Below are 21,387 nucleotides of genomic sequence, written 5' to 3'. Positions count from 1 at the left end.
TCAAATTCCAAACTCTACCTTCTCTGATGATGGGTATCAATCGTTACTTGAGTAAGTTGAGCTTGTTCAAGGTGGTTGGTTGATTTTACCTTTCGGTGTGGCAAAAGAGAGCAAGCTTGTACTTGTGCCTTGCTTATGTATTACTTATGATTTACTCCAGCAGACAGTGTAAAAAAGAGCAACTTTAAATTTTTACTGCAAGTTGTGCTTGCAGCAACAGCATTAACTAATGTGCCAACCAAGCTCCATTTAAACTGAGTTGCACTTAATTGTATGCAAATTAGCCTTTTCTGGTTAAACAACGCAAGCTGCTGGCCAGGTTGTTGATTGTTTTCTGGAATTTATCCATAGATCATTTGTGTTTGGTATGTGCAACATGAACTTGTGATGCCTTTGTGTCTTGGAGTATATCATAAAATCTAAAACAAATGATTGAAATCAGAATCAGTGACCTGTGGGTCTGTGAGATGGAGCTGCTAGTTGGTTCACCTCAGTTTTTTCTGGTTATTGAAGTGGTTATGCCACTTATAATTCCTAATGTTACTAACATGTTGTTGATACACTGTAATGTTTAAACTCATGTACAGAGGCTCATGCTCTTGATCTTTGGATTACTGGATGTTTTTTTTGCTACTGTGTAGTACAGTGGGGCCAAAAAGTATTTAGTCAGCCACTGATTGTGCAAGTTCTCCTACATAGAAAGATGAGAGAGGTCTGTAATTTTCATCATAGGTACACTTCAACTATGAGAGACAAAATGAGAAAAAAAATACAGGAAATCACATTGTAGGATTTTTAAAGAATTTATTTGTAAATTATGGTGGAAAATAAGTATTTGGTCAATAACAAACAAGCAAGATTTCTGGCTCTCACAGACCTGTAACTTCTTCTTTAAGAAGCTCTTCTGTCCTCCACTCGTTACCTGTATTAATGGCACCTGTTTGACCTCGTTATCTGTATAAAAAACACCTGTCCACAGCCTCAAACAGTCAGACTCCAAACTCAACCATGGACAAGACCAAAGAGCTGTAGAAGGACACCAGGAAGAAAATTGTAGACCTGCACCAGGCTGGGAAGAGTGAATCTACAATAGGCAAGCAGGTTGGTGTGAATAAATCAACTGTGGGAGCAATTGTAAGAAAATGGAAGACATACAAGACCATTGATAATCTCCCTTGGGGTCAAGATCTCATCCCGTGGGGTCAAAATGATCATGAGAACGGTGAGCAAAAATCCCAGAACTACACGGAGGGACCTGATGAATGACCTGCAGAGAGCTGGGACCAAAGTAACAAAGGCTACCATCAGTAACACACTACGCCGAGAGGGACTCAAATCCTGCAGTGCCAGGCGTGTCCCCCTGCTTAAGCCAGTACATGTCCAGGCCTGTCTGATGTTTGCCAGAGAGCATATGGATGATCCAGAAGAGGATTGGGAGAATATCATTTGGTCAGATGAAACCAAAATGGAACTTTTTGGTAAAAACTCAACTCGTCGTGTTTGGAGGAAGAAGAAGAACCCAAGAACACCATACCTGCTGTGAAGCATGGGGGTGGAAACATCATGCTTTGGGGCTGTTTTTCTGCAAAGGGGACAGGACGACTGATCCGTGTTAAGGGAAGAATGAACGGGACCATGTATCATGAGATTTTAAGCCAAAACCTCCTTCCATCAGTGAGAGCATTGAAGATGGAACGTGGCTGGGTCTTCCAGCATGACAATGATCCCAAACACACCGCTCGGGCAACGAAGGAGTGGCTCCGTAAAAAGCTTTTCAAGGTCCTGGAGTGGCCTAGCCAGTCTCCAGACCTCAACCCCATAGAAAATTTGTGGAGGGAGTTGAAAGTCCGTGTTGCCCAGCGACAGCCCCAAAACATCACTGCTCTAGAGGAGATCTGCATGGAGGAATGGGCCAAAATACCAGCTACAGTGTGTGCAAACCTGGTGAAGACTTACAGGAAACGTTTGACCTCTGTCATTGCCAACAAAGGTTATGTTACAAAGTACTGAGTTGAACTTTTGTTATTGACCAAATACTTATTTTCCACCATAATTTACAAATTCTTTAAAAATCCTACAATGTGATTTCCTGGATTTTTTTTTTCTCATTTTGTCTCTCATAGTTCAAGTGCACCTATGATGAAAATTACAGACCTCTCTCATCTTTCTAAGTAGGAGAACCTGCACAATCAGTGGCTGACAAAATACTTTTTGGCCCCACTGTATATTCAGATGTGTGACAAGATTTGGGGGAAGACTGAAAAGCTTAGTACAATAACAACACATGAAAAGAACACTTATGAATCATGTTTCTGGGTGGTTCTATGTGGGTGACTTATACAGCTTAAAGGCAGCCTTGTGTGCAATCTTCCACTATAAAGACTGAAATATACACATCAGACAATATCATGATGAAGATGAAAACAGTGACACCTATTCTGTAACAGGCCTCTATGTCACAGTAAGAGGTCTATTAAATGTTGGGCTGTTGATAGTTTCTCATAGTACACGTGTTGAATAAACCAGAAATTATCAGCATGAAGACCTGAGTGCCAGTCCGTCACAGACCATCCCCTGTGTAGACCCCCAGCCAGTTAATAGCACTGCTGAGGTTCAAACGTGGATCTTAGAAGAGGTGGGCTTGTATAGAATGCTGCTGCTGCAACCCGAGTGCCTAATATTTACATTTATGGCATTTAGCAGACTATTTAATCCAAAGAGACTTACAATTGTGACCATGCACAATCTAACTCAGTCCAGCTCAACAGGGCAACCTGGCAGTGGTGGGGCTGAAACAAGCAACCTTCTGTTTACTATTCCAGTACCCAAGTCGCTGAGCTACCACTGCTGCACTGATTGTATTATCAACAAAATCTAGTAATTTGTTATTCTCTGTTTGTGTATGCAAAGCCACTTATAAACAGAATTTTAAATATCTCCGCAGCTGCTAGTATGCATTAAAATAATCTGGCAATGTAGTACTCAGAGAAATGAAAGTGTATTTTTTTGTTGTGTAATTGGTTTTGTACATGAGTGTACTGTACATTTCTTTAGAAATCCAGCAGTAACCCAGGAGATTGAAGTGGGGTTGATGAGGGCATCTCTTTGTGCTCCACTGTGCCAATGTGTGACTGTCGTCCCAGGGTGCACGTGTTCAGACGACAGATGGGGAAGGTGTGTGTGGGGGTGAGTGTTAGTAAGAGTGTGCAGGGCTCTAGACTAACTTTTTGCACTGGTTGCACTGGTGCGCCTAACTTTTTTTCTTAGGTGCACCCAAATTTTCGACCGCATCGCATTTAACACCTCAGTTTTACAGGTTCACTTTTATTTTTAATCGCTGTCCATAAAGGCAATATTGACTTGTAAATGATTAACTAACAATCTGGTCAACATAAAGTTCTTTATTTGAAGCACAATTCTACAAGAAAGGTAACTTACTGAAAAAGTGTCGGTGTTTAAAGTGCTTCACTGAGCTGAAATTTAAACTCAAGATAAATGAAATAAAAAGAAAATCTAAATTAAAAGTGCAAGTGTTTTAAGGGCTTCAAACTGCACATCTCATTTAATGATAAGAATATTACATATAGTTAATGCAGTAACGAGACGCATATTATTGACATAGGCTACATCACATGACATTATTACATTTTGAGTCAGTTTGCTGCTGATATTTTTAAAGTGCCTTAAAAAAAGATGAACTGTGTGATATGACGTGGTAAAAGTGACCCGGACAGAACGAACAACGTTTAACATGAAATATAACCAGCACACGTGAAGTAAATCCAGTTAAACACAGATACATGTGGAGCTGTTAGACTGGGTTTGATGGTTATTTCACACAGATGTTTGTTTGTATAATGGAACTTTAATGATGTTTTATCTATCGAGTCGAGCGCTGAGCAAATCGCTTATTTACGTCGAGAGTCGCGGTGAAAGCGAAGCGCAAAACTCTTCTCACGTCAGTGAACTACAGAAAACAACAACTGAGACAAACACGTCACGTCTTATCACCGATATTTAATTGATGTTGTTACATAAAAACCAACATCTGTAACAGCAGCACAGATGCTCACACACATTCTACACACTCCGCCATGATATTACTACACTTAACTTTCGCTGTGTAACGCCCACCGTTGAAGACGCTGGTCCCTCCCTTCACTATCTCCGATTGGTTTAGACATATAGATATGATTAGATATGGGCCTAATGTGTGTCTGTTGTTGCACCGGAGACTTTCAGAGTCACAGAGCAGGGCTCTAGAGTGCGACCAATTTGGTCGCACATGCGACCTAATTTCTCAATGGTGCGACTAAAAAAAATCTGAGGTCGCACCGGTACGACCAGCCGTTCAAGGGGAAAAAAGTCTCCGCTACTCTGAAAGTCTTCCCGTGGTTCAACAGACACACATCAGGCCCGTATCATGGTCTAAACCAATCAGAGACAGTGAAGGGCGGGACAATATTGTAGGGGCGATCAGAGCGGTAGAGAGAACAGAGTGGCGACACTCCCATAGGGAACCGTTGGAAAGGGGGCGGGACATATTTTCTGTGCAGCTTCCGGGTTGTGGAGCTCTGTATAGTTCCAAACATCCCATAGAGCCCCATTCATTTCCACTACTTATCAAGCATTTTTAGCTGTTTGTTGCTTTGTTTTAAAAAAAATAATGAATTTGATGTCATTAATATACGTAATACTGTTATTATTTAGCATTTGCTCAGCACTAAATGTTACATGTTTATCTTAATTAATAGGTATAACTGAATTTAGCTTAGTCAGCTAAGCTAAATTATTGACACTAGAGTCTTTTCACCTAAAATTGATTAATTAAAAGTTGATTAATCAAGAGTCTTGTTACAGAAATGATAATAAAACATCAGAGCCATAATAAATCATTATACTTTTACTTTCATTCTTAAGTACATTTGAAGGTAAATTTAGTTTAGTACTTTAGTGGAGGTAAAGAGTATTTTTACTTTTACTACTACTTTTACTGGAGTAATATGTTACCTTGGATATCTCTACTTCAACTCAACTACATGGTTTGTGTACCTTGTCCACCACTTACATTAGACAAAATGAACTAGTGCATATTAATTATGAATTAATTCATGTATTACATGTAGGAATAAATTATTACTTACTCATGAAATAAGACATGAATTAATGCTATTTCATGTACCTGCACTATAATGTTAAAGGTATTGGTACGGTAGTGTGTTTATGAATCTGTTCATTCAGTGCAGGTAAACCTTATGAATCCAGCCACATGGCTTAGTGTTTAACCAAAATGATTATTATTATGAATCCTCAGGAAAGTGAAGGGAGATTAGTTTATGTAAAAAACAAAACATAAAAAACTGTCTAATCTCTGTACTGTATATTGTCTCTACTACTTAATGATATCGCATTATGTAATGTATGCTAATATAATGTACTGTGTGTTAACAAGAACGACCTATTAAGTCATTATAAACATCAATCTTCCACTTCATATACCAAATTGATATTAAAGCAGATGCAGTAAATGTAAACGCAGTTGAAAATACCCAGAAATTGTACAAATGTTTATTATTTACTGTTTAATATTTCACTCACTGCTGCCTGTCCCATATGAGAACATGACCGCGCCGGGTTTGTTTGGAACTATTGGAGGGTTACATGAACCACGTGACCGCGTAGCGGCGAGATCAAGGAGTGTCGCAACTCTCTCTATCTACGGCTCTGGGGGCGATATGTGAGCGACATTCAGCTCAGCCAATCAGAATGCAGCACCAGGTTTATACATGTGCGTTTCGACGTTCAGTTGGTTTAGTTTTGTATATGAGACTCGCCGGACAGTCCCAGCATTAAAGTTCGGTTTCTGGAGCTAGACAGTGAAGTCTACCTTGTCGTGTGCTTTTATTCCCACACCTCCATCACCACACAGCAAGAGACCTGTAACATCCCGGACAGTGGTGAGCCGACCCTCTAGTAGCAATAGGCTAATGCTAGCGGTAAAGTGCGGCGATAGCGAAAGTAAAAACACCACAATATTTTCGTTAAGTAAAATATAAAAATAACTAAAACACAGTGAAATATTAGAATAAGTGTACCGCAGTGAGTGCACCGCAAGTGATTTTGGGAATCTGTGTAAAAGATCCAGTAAAGCCGATAATATAATGCACTGTATTTAAGATTACACTCTAACACTCTAGAGCCCCATACACACACACACACACACACACACACACACAAGTATATATATACATATAATTTTAAATATACACACGCATATAAATAGATAGACACACATACATACACACATTTACTCTATTATTATTGTTATAATTTTTATAATAGTGTACTATAATTAGACTATAATACTATAATTAACTGTAAAGACCATGGGAAGACCATGGCCGGCAATAGTGTATTTCTAATACATTTCGAATTGAAAGGCTGAAAAGCACAATGCATCTATAAAACACATTACGTGCCCCAATAAATGCACTGCCCAAGTGTCCCCTTGCCCAAGTGTCCCCTCTCCCCACTGCCTTTCAGCGGCAGGCAGCAGCAAACAGATCATCAGACGAGGCCATGTTGACCATATTGTTAGTTAATCATTTACAAGTCAATATTGCCTATATGGACAGCGAAAAAAAAGTGAACCTGTAAAACTGCGGTGTTAAATGCGATGCGGTCGAAAATTAGGGTGCACCTAACTTTTGTGCTGGTGCATTTAAGAAAAAAAGTTAGGCGCACCAGTGCAACCAGTGCAAAAAGTTAGTCTAGAGCCCTGCAGAGACTTTATTTTTCCCCTCGAACAGCTGGTCGCACCTCAGATTTTTTTCAGTCGCACCATTGAGAAATTAGGTCGCACTCTAGAGCCCTGGTGTGTGAGGTGTGTTTTGAACAGACGGGGTATTGAAAAGGTTTTTTTTTTCCCTTTATTAATCGGATTTATTAAGGGATGGGGCTAACGAAATGTCATTATCACGCACACAAACACACATTCTAAAGTTATACCAAATAGGAGCACTGTCTTTTTGTTACGATGACAGGTGCTGTGTGGTTTAGAGAAAGCTGCATATGGAATGTGGACCATGTCTGATTGAACCTTGTACCTTTGTGTGTGGGAGTGTATTTTGGTAGGGTTGTGATCAAAATCAGATACACTATCTTCTCAGGGTCATAGGTTTCCAGCATGGACATTTGAGCTTTTGTTTTCTAATGTTTAGATAAACTAGAAATAGTGTTTTCTGTAGGAAAAGGTTGTTTGGGGCAAAGATTGAAGATCACAGAGACATTTGCTCAGCTGTGGTTACTTACATAGGCCTTATACTGACTAGCCTTAATTAGGACTTCTGTAAGTGGCTGTCTATTATATAATATAATACAGACTAACAGATAACATAGATCTTTAAAGTATTGAATAAAGGATCTGAATAAGATTTCAGTTTTTGAGTAAAAAAGTAATTTTTTCACTCACTTGTTAGTTCTTTTAGAGCAATTACCAAAATCAATGACTTTACATGAAATGCAAATGTATTTAGTAGTAGTATTTAGCAAATGTATTTAGTAGTATTTACATAGTTAAACATTTTATTATTTTTAAGAATGGCACTGCTGTTTTAATGTCAAATTTTTTTGTCATCAATTAACAAAAATTTTACAATTAATTTTGTTTCTCAAACTGAAAGCTCACAAACAACTCAATTTTAAATAACGTACAAGCATAACCTCCTTACATTAAGAAAATTGCAAAACCACAAAAAGATCTTAAAAGGAACACGAGCCTGTTTACTGTTTCCACCAATGAAATGAGTCTGTATCAGTATCTACACTAGGAGACATCAAGTAAGCACTCAGCTCAGCTTTGATTTTGTCCCCTTGTGACTGGGCGGTGGTTGGAGGTTGGGTTGGGCGGTATGACGGTATTACGGTATACCGCGGTATTTAAAAATGGTGACGGTATTTAAAAATGGTGACGGTATTTAAAAATGGTGACGGTATTTAAAAAAAAAAGTGAAGCGCCAAATTTCTGCTTCGAGTTTACCTTAAAAACTGAGACTTTAGGACATGTGCGCATCCACAGTAAGGGAGGGGTGGGAGGGGTGGGAGGGTTAGGCGGTTGGAGCTCACTGTGCGCGCTCTACATAGACGCGTTTTACGTCATCCTATGCGCGCTCCCGAGAAGGAGGCTGTTTGAAACCTTAGACGCCTTAATAAGCTGTAGTTCGGTATCTTAACATTTCAAGAACGAGTGAGCATCGGAAGTGTCCTTGGCTTAAAACATGGCTGACGGTGCGGAGAAACGGAATTATTTTCAAACGTAAATAAATGATTATTGATGATTATTGAACTTGTATAAACTTGCACGTGTTTTTATTTGCAAAATCGAGCTTGTGAGTTGACATGCTTGCGCACTGTGCTATCCCATCCCATTGGTTTGAATGGCAAAAAGCTAACTGTTAGCTTAGTATAAGACAGCCCCGATATTAATATCAATGATGAACGATCATGAACATTTTGCTACCTTGCCTTAAATGTAGGCATAATTCAAACAACACTTCAATGAGAAAAAAGATTTATTTTAAAAGGAAACTACAGGAAAGAGACAGACTGGTTGCATTGCATTAAGTTTCATAAAAATCCTCTCTTGTGCAGAGATGTGTTTGTTTCTGCTTTAAAACATACACGCCATGAACCAATCAGATTTAACATCATTAAACGAGTTTTTTCTCAATTATTTGTCATAATACTACTAGCGCTCTCTTTATCTGTGTGTGTGTGTGTGTGTGTGTGTGTGTGTGTGTGTGTGTGTGTGTGTGTCGCTCCCCGTGATAACTGCGCAGTTCTAATCGGCTGTATTTCACCCACTCCGCTTCGCATCAGTAGACGGAATTAATCAGTCATTATAAAATACAAATATATGTAGAGAGCTCCCTAGCTTTTCGAACACACCCTATATAACAGCTCCCAGAGGCGCGACTCGGGTTCCTTTAGTTCATTTCAAAGAGCCGTTCAATAGAATCGGATCGCGAACGACCCATCACTAACAGACAGACACGCCCCCTCCCCCTACGCGCCTGCTCGGTAATACCGTATACCGCGGTATTTTTTGAAGACGGTATGGCGGTATGAAAATCGGCAATATCGCCCAACCCTAGTTGGAGGTGGCACTTTCTGCTTCTAACAATATAGACTACAATTCCCATGCTCCCACGGACTCGCACGTGACTATCACATGTCACCGGTCAGCCAATCCTGATGGGTCCTCACGCTCCGGAGTTTTGATTCAGTTCAGCTGTGTTCAGTTCCATGAATCGTATTGAAACACTTCTGTCTGTCTCGTTGTGAAGTGTAGCCGGCTGCATTTGCGTGCCTTATTTCTGAATCTAGCCGTTACCGTGTATGATCCTTGTTGTCTTACGTTTACTGTTTTTGCCTGCGCCCTTTGGTTTTCTCTGCCTGATTTTGTACACTGATTTTAGATTGCCACAGCTGGGCTGGTGGCTTTGAAAAACCAGTTTGTCCTGTTAAAGAGCAAACTTAATATATGGTTTTATATGACTCATATTTTCTATTTACAGAAAGATAGTTAGTGGTGTTCATCCCAATGTACATTTGTGGAAGAGAGGTTACCTTTTTTAAAGTTTTGCCTTTTAGGAAAAGTAAAATATGGGAAATGAAAGCCTGTTTGTCTTTCACATCTGCTCCTCTAGATTGTATCTGGTGGTGCTGTGTAACCTCAGCCTGGTGGTAATTCCTAATTTTCCTCAATTATCACACTGGCACTCCAGCAAAACTACGGGGAAGGCACACCTCATTTTACTGTCTAAATAAGTGATAATTGCTTATTAGGTGTAAAGGTGTGTGTGTGTGTGTGTGTGTGTGTGTGTGTGTGTGTGTCCTTAGTGTCATTGTGTTTGAAAAATATTTTAGCATTTTAGCATAATTTTTTGATAACAATTTGGGTCTTGTTTTTCTATACCTAATTTTTAGATTAATTTTATTATTAGGACATACTACTCTTAGTTTAAATCTACAAAGTATAATAATAATAATAATACATTTTATTTAAGGGCGCCTTTCAAGACACTCAAGGACACCTTGCAATACAGGTTAACATCAATAAAAGTACATCAAGGAAAGGAAAGGAAATTATAGTAATGAAATGTATTAATCCTAGGGTACGACTTGTTCAGTCCGTTTGGCAACGCTGTGTTCTTGTGCCCCCATTATTCAGTAATTACAAAATGTTCTTTGGTTCTTTGACAGTAGTTTTGTGGCTGCAGTAATAATTCTCCTACATATCTGCTTGTTTTAAGTCAAGCTTTCTTGGCAGCTTTATGATGACCTGGTGGTCTTGCTCCCCAGGCAAAGGGAGCTGAGTGAATTGTGCTGTGACTGAAGGGATTTTCCCCGTGTCATCATGATGGGAAAAGTGTTTGCGTAGACAGACAGCAGCTTGATTGGAAAAGGAAGATGGAAAGAGATGCCTTCTGGGAGAATACGTTTGGCCTGCACTCCATATCTGCCATACACGTACTGTACATCAGTCTGCGAATTACTTTATTATAATCTGGCCATGACTTGCGCTGATTTTAATAATTGCATCTTGCAGGTGAAGCCTTAGGCGATAGCAAATATGACGGGACTTTCCTTGTGCTGCGCAGTGCTTTACCCTAGAGACTTTTAAGAGAAACTAGTTAACAGATTACACATTTTTTATTTTGAATCTTATGATCGAAGTAATTTAGTCATGTTTAATAGGTAGTCGTGTGCTTATTAGGTCCGTCATGCTTAGGCTTGGTGGGTGGGAGTGATTCCTAAATGAAATTGCAACATATTTAAATCTTATAACTTTGTAAGGAAAATATGCCATGGCGACTAGTGAGCTGTGAAACGTGAGGGTTTACATTTAAGAGAGCAAGTTTCTTCATCTTGGAATTGCTTGTCATGACTCCATAAGGCTTCAATGAGATTTTATTCACCCTTCAATTAACAAAGTTTCATGAAGCCACTTTATTTTTTTGCTAAATTTGTATCCTCTCATGTTTTTAAATGGCAGAGTTTAAACTAAATACATTTTATACAAAACTGCTTCTGAAACCGTCAGTCAATACTTTCAGTAATGTGTATTGTTTTCAAGCTTGCTGCTCACTGGCACAGACGGCAGAAAGTAGCTTTGCTGTGCATCATGTGAAAAGATGTGTATGCTGTGGTAAACCCCTCGACATATTAAAGCAGCTAATGTATGTTTTTTTTATATTACTGTAGAGGTCAGAAATATCAGTACTTAGGCTGAAGGTGAAGTCACTAGCACATCAGCTTGTGTGAAAGAATGCTTTTATGAATGGCATTTTTAATAGCTTTTATATCATAATATATAACTGGAGAATGAGCGTAGCAAATTTTTTTTTTTCATTTTTTATAATTAACTGCTCTCCCATGACTAACCAGACATAAGCACACGTGCATGTTTGCTTGAAGTTCATGACAAACAATCTTTTCAGCACAGTTCACTACAATACTCAGAATACAGCTTACACTTGTTGTTGCATTGTAATTTGTGTCCTGACACATTTTGGCATGCAGCAATGTGGGTGAATTCAGTCTTACGTAGCTGGCATACTTTTTGTTGGTAAATGATCAAAAGGTTGCTCTGACCTTGCTCTGTTGAAGTCCTGTATGGATCACATCTTTCATCCCATTTTTATTTGAAAAAACTATTAAAGCAGGAATGAAGTCCAGTCCAATCTATTTCAGATGAGCAGCACTTTGGTGAGGGTTTAAAGCACAGCTTGAATAAACCGTGCCAATCTCTACCAGGAGACACATTTCTATTTTCAGGCAGTATATACTGAGTGTGTTTATATGCGAACTAATCAGATTGATGCAAGAATTCTAGTTACAACAATTATGTAATTACTGGGTTTTCCTGCACTAATAGTAATCTGATTATGGGAAACTTGTGAGAAACCATTGGTAATCTAATTTCTTGCAAGGGCCTGAAGTGAAGCTGATCACTTTTTAGAGGGGGGTTACTACTACTTTTTTGTACAGTATATTGATGGGTACTGTTACCCACATTGTGGCTTTAAAGCCAAATTAGTGATGACAGAGCCTAGTGATAACAGAGCCACAAACAACCAGCTGGAAATGATTTTAACACAATTTGAGAAAATAATTAGTTAATTAATAGTTATAATTATAGCAATTCATAATCCTTTAAAAGATGCACATGTAATGTTGGGAAACCTGCTTTAATTGACGCATCTTTTAGTAGTATCTTTGTATGTATTGACGCTGTTAATTAGGCCTACATTTTTTTTAAATGAGGTGGTAAAGCCACTACTATGCTGATAAACTCTTATTTGAACTTTAACTGAGTCACTGTTGCTTTTTCTCTGTATCTGCTTTTATTTGGAAACCTGGACATCTTTGCATTCAAGTGCTCAACTTGGGCAGCTTTATAAATCAGTGTAGTGCACTATGTAACATCAGTGTAAGAGTCTTTTTTTGTTGACACTCTTGTCTCCTACCAAAAATTATATAGAACTTTGTTATTGAATATTCCATTATTGGGGCTTGCAAGTGATTGCTCACACATGCACAGTTGCTGGAGCCCCAGAGTAATTAAAAATACCATGTATAAATGAGTTACATTTAACTATTTAAGGGGAGAAATCCAGGTATTATATTCATTTTACTTCTAATCTAAATATGGCTTTATTCTGATAAAGATTGTTTCTGCATGACTGGTTGAATATTCAGATTACTGTCAGAACCTGATTATTAGTATTTTTAGGAACACACGTTGTCATATTACCCAGTCCCAGTGTTCACTTACATTACTCATCTGTATTTTGATAGGCCTGCTTGCACTGGAATATTTTTTCTAAAACCTTTGTTTTGATCTAGCACAAATAAATAAGCTACTTTTAGTTGCAGGTCTTCTGTGGTGCCTGTTTTATTGAATGTTTTAAATTATTTGTTTAAAACAACGTCATAAATGTGTATCTTTTTTTTTTTTTAATTAATTCATTAGTGCATTTCCTGTCTCATCTGTACAGTTGACAATGTTAAAACCAAAAGAAAATTAATGGAACACATCCAAACAAAAATCAGTTGGTGGATTTGGTAAATCTGTGTTTACAAAAGCTTTTACATGTAATATTCACTATAATGCAATAATTTACATTTAAGACATTTAGCAGGTGCTTATATCCAAAGCATCTTGCAACTGTGACTAAATTTAATGCAAGCAATTGAGAGTAAACGGTCTTGCTCAGGAGCCAAATAGTGTCAGTGGCCCAGAGTTACTATCTAGTGATATTGATATCATTTTGGGGTATCACACAACCCTGTTTTAATGCTAACAATGTCCTGCAATTATTTACTACTGTTTAAGGTTAGATTAGAAACAACAAAAGGATGCCTTGTGCTTGCTTTGATTCAAGAATGTAGAAAAGCCTTGGCAAGGCTGCTTTTTCTAAAGCTGTAGTCTAGACATGCGAATGTATTTGGAGTGGTTGTAGATAAGGGGGACCTTGGTTTGGTGGGGGAGGCCTGTCCAAGATCAGTCTGAAAGGAATGGGAAGGGGGAAGGGAGGGCAGAATGTTAGTAGGAAAGAAGGGGGTAGTGGAACTGAAGGTGTGTGGTGGGGGAAAGAGAGACAGGCAGGGAGGGCATGCAGAGAGACCTCAAGCTATTGATGGGTGAAGAGAAGGGAGGGCGTGTGTAAGTGTGTGTGCATGTGCATGAGCGAATGGAGAGAAGGAGGGGTGTGCGTGCGTGTGTGTGTGGGCAGAGGCTGTTCTGAATGAGGAAGCGGCAGAGCCATTTTCACCGTTGAGTAAGAGCACGCCACTGTTTCGTGTAAACGCGAGAGGGAGAGAGGGGGGAAAAGAAAGCGCTTCTTCTGGATCTTTACCGATAACTGGACTACTACTCTTTTTTCTGGACTACTTGTCCCTCTCTCCCTCTCTGTGTTTGTTCAGATGCTGGGTGAACGAGGAGGACTTGGTAGCAAAACACAATGGGGCAAAGTGCCTTTGGCGACTGAGCCGTTGTGTGTAAGAGGGGGAGGGGGAAGGGAGAAGACCGGCGCTCAGCGCTAACGCTGTTAGCCGGCCTCAGGCCTCTCTTTACGGGTTGCCCTCTCAATTTTTCCCCCTTTCTCTATGCCCCTCTGTTTTTCTCTTTTGCTCTCCTCGAAGCTACTGAAGTTGTAGAACCTGTTTTGGGATTCCATTTAGGACTTAAGTCTTCACTCTCAGGATTATTGTGGACTTCATGTGGATTAACATGTGTTTGGCACAGTGGATCTTGGGACACATTTATCTAAACTGGAGATTTGAACACTAGCTTTGCTCATGTTTTGGGATTAAAGTGGTCCGTAAAGTTTTTCTCTTTGTTCTTTTTTTTGTCTTTCGGTTTTGTTTTCTGGAGACAGGAACCTATAAATGGATTACAAGATGCATTCCAAGTCCAATGATTTGCTGGATTTTCAGACACTGGATGCCCTTTTGGAAAAAATTGCACATTATTCAGCAGCTGTAAAAAGGTAATTTACTATTTAAACTTTATTTTCTTAATTAAACTTGGTCTTTTGTGTCCCTTTTCCCCACTTGCATTCAGATTTGTTAATAGTGGTGCCACTAGTTACGTACTGCTTACCTAAAGCCGAAGTTGAAAATATGCCCTTTTGCTATTTTGAGAAAGGGGCCATCTGTGGCCTCTTCATTTTCTTGGCTGTAGTTTTACCCCAAATGGTTTAAAACTGTTTTCCAAGTGTGGCATTGTTAGCAGAGAAGCTAAAAAGGCCAGACCAAGCAGCCTCCCGGTGAGATGGGGGTGTGTGAGTAAGCCAGGGGGAGGGGGTGCTTTTGGAGGAAGGCGGGGTGGCATATTTGTTGTGGCAGCAGGCAAGTGTTTTGGAAGCCTCATGTCGTTCACCCGGCTTCAGTAAATTAGCTGCTCTGAGGCCACCTGGCTTTTACAGAAGCTTTTTTCTTCTGTTAGCCCCCTTTTGTTTAAAACCCTGATTCATGCATTTTTAAGGCTCTTTCAGTTGTATTCGATTTTAAATTTAAGGTAAAAACACACTTTTCCATTTAGAGTGGGTCATGTCTAAACAATGGGTCTACATACTGAAAAGAAACAGCAGTGGAAAATATGCACAACGTACATGACAACATGGAACTCTTTGTACGGGCTCGGGGCTATTTTGATCATGAGACGTTTTGTCAGAAAGACTCTGGAAGATGACTCAGCTTTCAATAGTTTTCAACCCTACACCACAGAGCAACTGCTTATCAAATGCCTCTCGAGTAATTTATCAGTAAAATGGTTCATCCTAATCTTAAATTACAAGTATCAGACTGTTGTAGATGTGTGGAACAGTTGCCGTCAGGTGGTGGAAAGTTTTTTTTTTTTTTTTTTTTTTTTTTTTTTTGGCTTTTTGTTTTTTCCCACCCACAGAGGCAAGTAGTTTACATGCCATATTGATTCTGCTGCCGTCTTGATAACTGACAGCATGTAGTGTAGTGCACATTTTAGTATCATCTTATCACAAGTATTTGGGTTCATAGAATTTTAAATGGCTGGTTAACTGTTGGATTCTAATGTCTTTAAACGGAGCAGATATTTTAAGCAATATTTTAAGATATTTTCTTAGTCAGTGTGTCTTTAAATGAAATGTTTTATTGTAGTGCTAGATATAACCTGACGAGTGTTAATAAATTATTGCTCTTATTTCCAGTTGTCATGACTTTATATTAAAAGTCACTCTTCTGTTTATTGCTTATTAGAATAAAATGAGGCTTGCCCATCAAAATCAGAAAATGATGTAAACCAACAGCATCAATAGGTGAATCGTATGCTGTCTGTTCAAATAAAATGTGCACTTACAAATTGAGGCTGTTGCAGGATGAAACCTTAATATGCATTTTTTTAAATCTACAATTTTTATTGTATAGCATTGTTTAAAGTGACTTGCTTTGTATTGACCACATATGAATGAAACTGCTCAGTGCTGTCTTCTGGAATTGCTAATTAATTGATGTATAAAGCAGTGGTGTTCTATACTTGCAGCTTTTGCCCATTTTAGTGCTGTCTACCTTAAAAACCAATTGTTCTGTTTCAGGCCATATTTCATGTTGTAGTGAGAGCTGCTAGTGGGGTTGTTGCGAGAAGAGCCAGAAGGATCTTTACCCAGCAGATGATATAACTTCCTGGAGTAGCGATGTCCAGACATGAGTGTGAAACCCAAGTGAGGGAGTTAGTCATGCCAGGGCTACTTTTCCCCCTGTCAGCATAGTAGCATTTATTATTAATGCATATGCTTTTAAACAAATCACTTCTCTGCCTTTTGGCTAAGATCAAATGTAGCCTCTGTTCTCATCTGTTTAATATCTGATAAATCTTCCTTCCAAGGATCATATATTAAATGGTTTTATAGGCCTAGGAGTCAGAAGGGGAGCTTGTTCTGTCCGCCCCAAGTGTCGACTAGGTGTTGCGTTGTTTCCAAGCATAGTGCATTTCTGGGACAGTGGTAGCCTAGTTGGTAGAGTGATTGGAGTATCAATCGGAAGCTTTGGGTTTGAATCTTGGCTCTGCTAAGCAGCCACTTTTAGACCCTTAAGGCAAGGTTCTTAACCCTCTCGGCTCCTGGTATGCCACACAATCCCTGACCCTGCAATCTGACCCCAGCTTCCAAACAAGCTGGGATATGCGGAAAAAGAATTTCATTGTGTTGTACTTATATACAGTGTATCACAAAAGTGAGTACACCCCTCACATTTCTGCAGATATTTAAGTATATCTTTTCATGGGACAACACTGACAAAATGACACTTTGACACAATGAAAAGTAGTCTGTGTGCAGCTTATATAACAGTGTAAATTTATTCTTCCCTCAAAATAACTCAATATACAGCCATTAATGTCTAAACCACCGGCAACAAAAGTGAGTACACCCCTTAGTGAAAGTTCCTGAAGTGTCAATATTTTGTGTGGCCACCATTATTTCCCAGAACTGCCTTAACTCTCCTGGGCATGGAGTTTACCAGAGCTTCACAGTTTGCCACTGGAATGCTTTTCCACTCCTCCATGACGACATCACGGAGCTGGCGGATATTCGAGACTTTGCGCTCCTCCACCTTCCGCTTGAGGATGCCCCAAAGATGTTCTATTGGGTTTAGGTCTGGAGACATGCTTGGCCAGTCCATCACCTTTACCCTCAGCCTCTTCAATAAAGCAGTGGTCGTCTTAGAGGTGTCTTTGGGGTCATTATCATGCTGGAACACTGCCCTGCGACCCAGTTTCCGGAGGGAGGGGATCATGCTCTGCTCAGTATTTCACAGTACATATTGGAGTTCATGTGTCCCTCAATGAAATGTAACTCCCCAACACCTGCTGCACTCATGCAGCCCCAGACCATGGCATTCCCAGCACCATGCTTGACTGTAGGCATGACACACTTATCTTTGTACTCCTCACCTGATTGCCGCCACACATGCTTGAGACCATCTGAACCAAACAAATTAATCTTGGTCTCATCAGACCATAGGACATGGTTCCAGTAATCCATGTCCTTTGTTGACATGTCTTCAGCAAACTGTTTGCGGGCTTTCTTGTGTAGAGACTTCAGAAGAGGCTTCCTTCTGGGGTGACAGCCATGCAGACCAATTTGATGTAGTGTGCGGCGTATGGTCTGAGCACTGACAGGCTGACCCCCCACCTTTTCAATCTCTGCAGCAATGCTGACAGCACTCCTGCGCCTATCTTTCAAAGACAGCAGTTGGACAGCACGTGCACTCAGCTTCTTTGGACGACCAACGCGAGGTCTGTTCTGAGTGGACCCTGCTCTTTTAAAACGCTGGATGATCTTGGCCACTGTGCTGCAGCTCAGTTTCAGGGTGTTGGCAATCTTCTTGTAGCCTTGGCCATCTTCATGTAGCGCAACAATTCGTCTTTTAAGATCCTCAGAGAGTTCTTTGCCATGAGGTGCCATGTTGGAACTTTCAGTGACCAGTATGAGAGAGTGTGAGAGCTGTACTACTAAATTGAACACACCTGCTCCCTATGCACACCTGAGACCTAGTAACACTAACAAATCACATTACATTTTGGAGGGAAAATGACAAGCAGTGCTCAATTTGGACATTTAGGGGTTTAGTCTCTTAGGCGTGTACTCACTTTTGTTGCCGGTGGTTTAGACATTAATGGCTGTATATTGAGTTATTTTGAGGGAAGAATAAATTTACACTGTTATATAAGCTGCACACAGACTACTTTTCATTGTGTGAAAGTGTCATTTTGTCAGTGTTGTCCCATGAAAAGATACACTTAAATATCTGCAGAAATGTGAGGGGTGTACTCACTTTTGTGATACACTGTAAATGTGTAAATGACAAATAAAGGCATTTCAGCCCTTTCCAAACAAACAGCTAGCCTCCCCAGTCCTTTGGTGGTCACTCTCAATTGAACCGTCTGTTACAGTAAAATTAAAAACAATACAAATATGAGAGATTTAATATTTTATTAACTTTATTGATTTACATTATTACTAATTTCTAAGTAAGACCAGTAATTATATAAATAGTGAAATATCTACAATGACTGATGTCATGATTGGTTATAGAAAAAGCAATAACAAAATGGTAACTTGTTTATAAGCAGGTTTGGGTAGAAGTTTGGCACTTGCCAAAAACTGAGAGTGAATTGTCCAACAGATTAAAACATTTTTTGATGCATTTTTGCTAGGAGTTCTTGTATTTTAACAACATTCTATAGTCTATAAATACTTAAAGATTTCTGGATTATCTGAATCTCAATAAAGGGAAATTTACACAAGTATTTGGGTACAGTTGGTGCAGTAACTAAATGTGGGATCATGGATTTAAAAACATACCATACCCTAAGGCACAGCGCTTTGGAAAAGAGGAACAGCACTTTTCTTTTCAGAATATTAACTTAATAGGCTCAGGAATACTTTAGTAAACCCTGGTCAGGAAGCAAAGTATGTCTGTCTAACTATTATGCAAAGCCAAACCCATATGTCGACATAATTAAGAAATGCTGCCTACTTCTCTGAACTCAAGCTAATTTAGATTAAACTGAAGCTAAATGGATATTGGTTCTATATTCTGTATAGTCCAGCTTTCTTAATGTTTTTATGCCCAAGATTACCACAAAGCTAATTTCTTGGCTAACTTGCACTTCTGTGAAGCCACAATTTTTGCTAAATGGTAATTACACATTTTGGAGGACCACAGGTGATGTCTTTCACTGAGTTCCCTGCTTGGTTTTGCTAGATAATTCCACTATTTTGCAACAGTGTGGCTTTGTAATTAGAGAGTGCAGGTGGAAGAGTGTCCAGGCTGCAGTCCAGACCTATCTCCAGTTGACAATGTATTCTAAATTCATTCATTATAAAGCTCAACAAACAGCAGTGAAGACTCAGGACTGTTAAGCAGTGCTGTTTCTACTTAGAATGAAGATTTTGCCAAATAACAAGCTTATATCATCCCATCAAAATATTAAACACATGGAGTTTCATATCAAGTCAAATTCTTTATTGATTAAAAAAACTGCATAACAAGGCAAACATGTAACATAGTCAATGTGGCAGTGATGTGGAACAGTAAGATGAACAGGAACACCATGAGCAAAACCAGTTCAAAGCAAAGAATGTAGAGTTTATTCAGGGTCAGTTGTGCACAGTTTATTACAAACACTAACTAAACATGCTAATCATAATTAATACAGAGATATAATCTGTATATTAAGGCTTATCCTTACAATGTGAGTGTAGTTATAATGAGCACAGTAGTTACACTGAAACATGATGCAACTATCTACAGGTTCTACACAGATCCGCATGTGCAGCGATTATTATGCGTCGGATGCTATACTGATGCTAATTGGGTTCTCTGTTTGTAACTTTAATGTGTGATAGTTCCACCGTCATGATTTAAATAACGTAAATGCAAGTTTTCCTGTTTAAATTAGTCTCAGAAAGCATCTGTACACAGAGCTGGCACTGTACATTCTGTGTACCCTGGAACCCCTGTAAACAGTAATTATTGTGAGAGCAACAACAGCGTAGCTCGAGTACTTTCTTTTTATGTGGTTGTTATTGTGCTTCGCCTCCTCACCGAACTAGATTTCCTGGTTTGGCAATCAGGCTCACACTAGCTGAGCCACTTCCTCCCTCACCAGCATTCCACAGACGTTTGTAATGATTCATGTCGCGGTCAAAGGTCAATGCTTAATCCAGAGAGGCTTTCATGGAAAAAGGATACGGCGTTCAAAAAGCAATATTAGGAAGACCATGACGCAAATTAGACCATGACGCAATTTTGTTAAGCAATGTACTTGCTTTCCTGTTATGTAGCTGCTGACCAGTTTTTGCTGTTATGAATCAACCCCCCTTGAAGATATTGCTCATTCAATATCTGTGTTGTCCTTAAATATCTGGTGCTACAAAAGCTGCTGTCCTACAGACAGCTTTGGTGTTTCGATATCTTGCCATTTTTAAGTAGTATTAAACAATTTTGTTTATATCAATATAAACTGATCTTTAACTCTGGTTCATAATGGTTTATCTGTTTTTACATAAACTATAGTGCATTTATGGGATGTTTTACGTTATTTCTTTTATTTATGTAGTTTATTGGCTATGGGGCTTCTTGATGGTAATTCCAGCATGGCTTTCAAGAAGGAAAAGTACATACATACCAGTGGCGATTTCTCTAAGACTGCAAGGGAAGCTCAGCTTCCCCTAAAATGTCCAAAATTAAATGGTCAAATATGTACAGTTGTGTTAACATTTCATTGACTACAAATGTGTTAGAACACGTTCATCTCGAAGACGAGTTCGTTCAGAATCAGCTAATTATCACAAATCGACTCGATTTTCTTAACTTAACTCATTCATTCCCGGAGCGTCAATGCATTTGCCCGCAGACGCTGAGCGTCTCTTTACTTCTATGGGACTGCATTGAGGGTTTTTTTTTTAATGCTCCGAAACTCGCCGGTCATTGGATAAAGGCCTCGATTTTGTCCCGCCCCCGGACGCTGAGCGTCTCTGGGGGTGAATGGAGCTGTGGGCGAGTCTGGACGCTGAGCTTCTGCAAGATGATTGGAGGATCAGTGGAAAGGCTGAATCCCGTTTTGATTGACAGCTCGTTTGAGCGCTACACAGTCACTTCTCAAACTCAAACTCAAAAGAAGCTTTATTGGCATGACAAATAGGGACATTCGTATTGCCAAAGCAATACACTTCATTAGCCACTTAATCACTGGGAGCTTCAGTCCCATCGCGGATTTTGCGAGTGAAGTCGAAAGACAAACTGCAACCCATTTTAGGCCATTTTCTTGTAAAAGGAACA

General features: G+C 39.4%; 1 protein-coding gene and 1 non-coding gene across 5 annotated transcripts in view; both read left to right on the top strand.

Annotated features, from left to right (window-relative positions):
* The window catches only part of brd4 (bromodomain containing 4), a 66,345-nt gene that overhangs the window by 11,205 nt on the left and 33,753 nt on the right, over positions 1-21,387 (top strand). Inside the window, exon 1 of one of the 4 annotated variants that reach the window (XM_063015376.1) lies at positions 14,448-14,555. The exons of 2 other annotated variants lie outside the window; for them this stretch is intronic. In XM_063015376.1, the coding sequence (XP_062871446.1) occupies positions 14,455-14,555 (101 nt within the window). In that variant the 5' untranslated portion in view covers positions 14,448-14,454. Of the gene's footprint in view, positions 1-14,447; positions 14,556-21,387 lie in introns of those variants that run through there. One more of the 4 variants, XM_063015385.1, reaches the window with a different exon arrangement.
* On the top strand, positions 16,346-16,536 carry LOC134309323 (U2 spliceosomal RNA). The gene has a single exon (XR_010011061.1). It is a non-coding gene; the product is annotated as a U2 spliceosomal RNA (small nuclear RNA).

Source organism: Trichomycterus rosablanca, chromosome 2 (assembly GCF_030014385.1).
Source record: "Trichomycterus rosablanca isolate fTriRos1 chromosome 2, fTriRos1.hap1, whole genome shotgun sequence".
Lineage (NCBI taxonomy): Eukaryota > Metazoa > Chordata > Actinopteri > Siluriformes > Trichomycteridae > Trichomycterus > Trichomycterus rosablanca.
The sequence above is the reverse complement of the archived record's forward strand: the minus strand, read 5'-3'. Positions and strand labels throughout refer to the sequence as shown.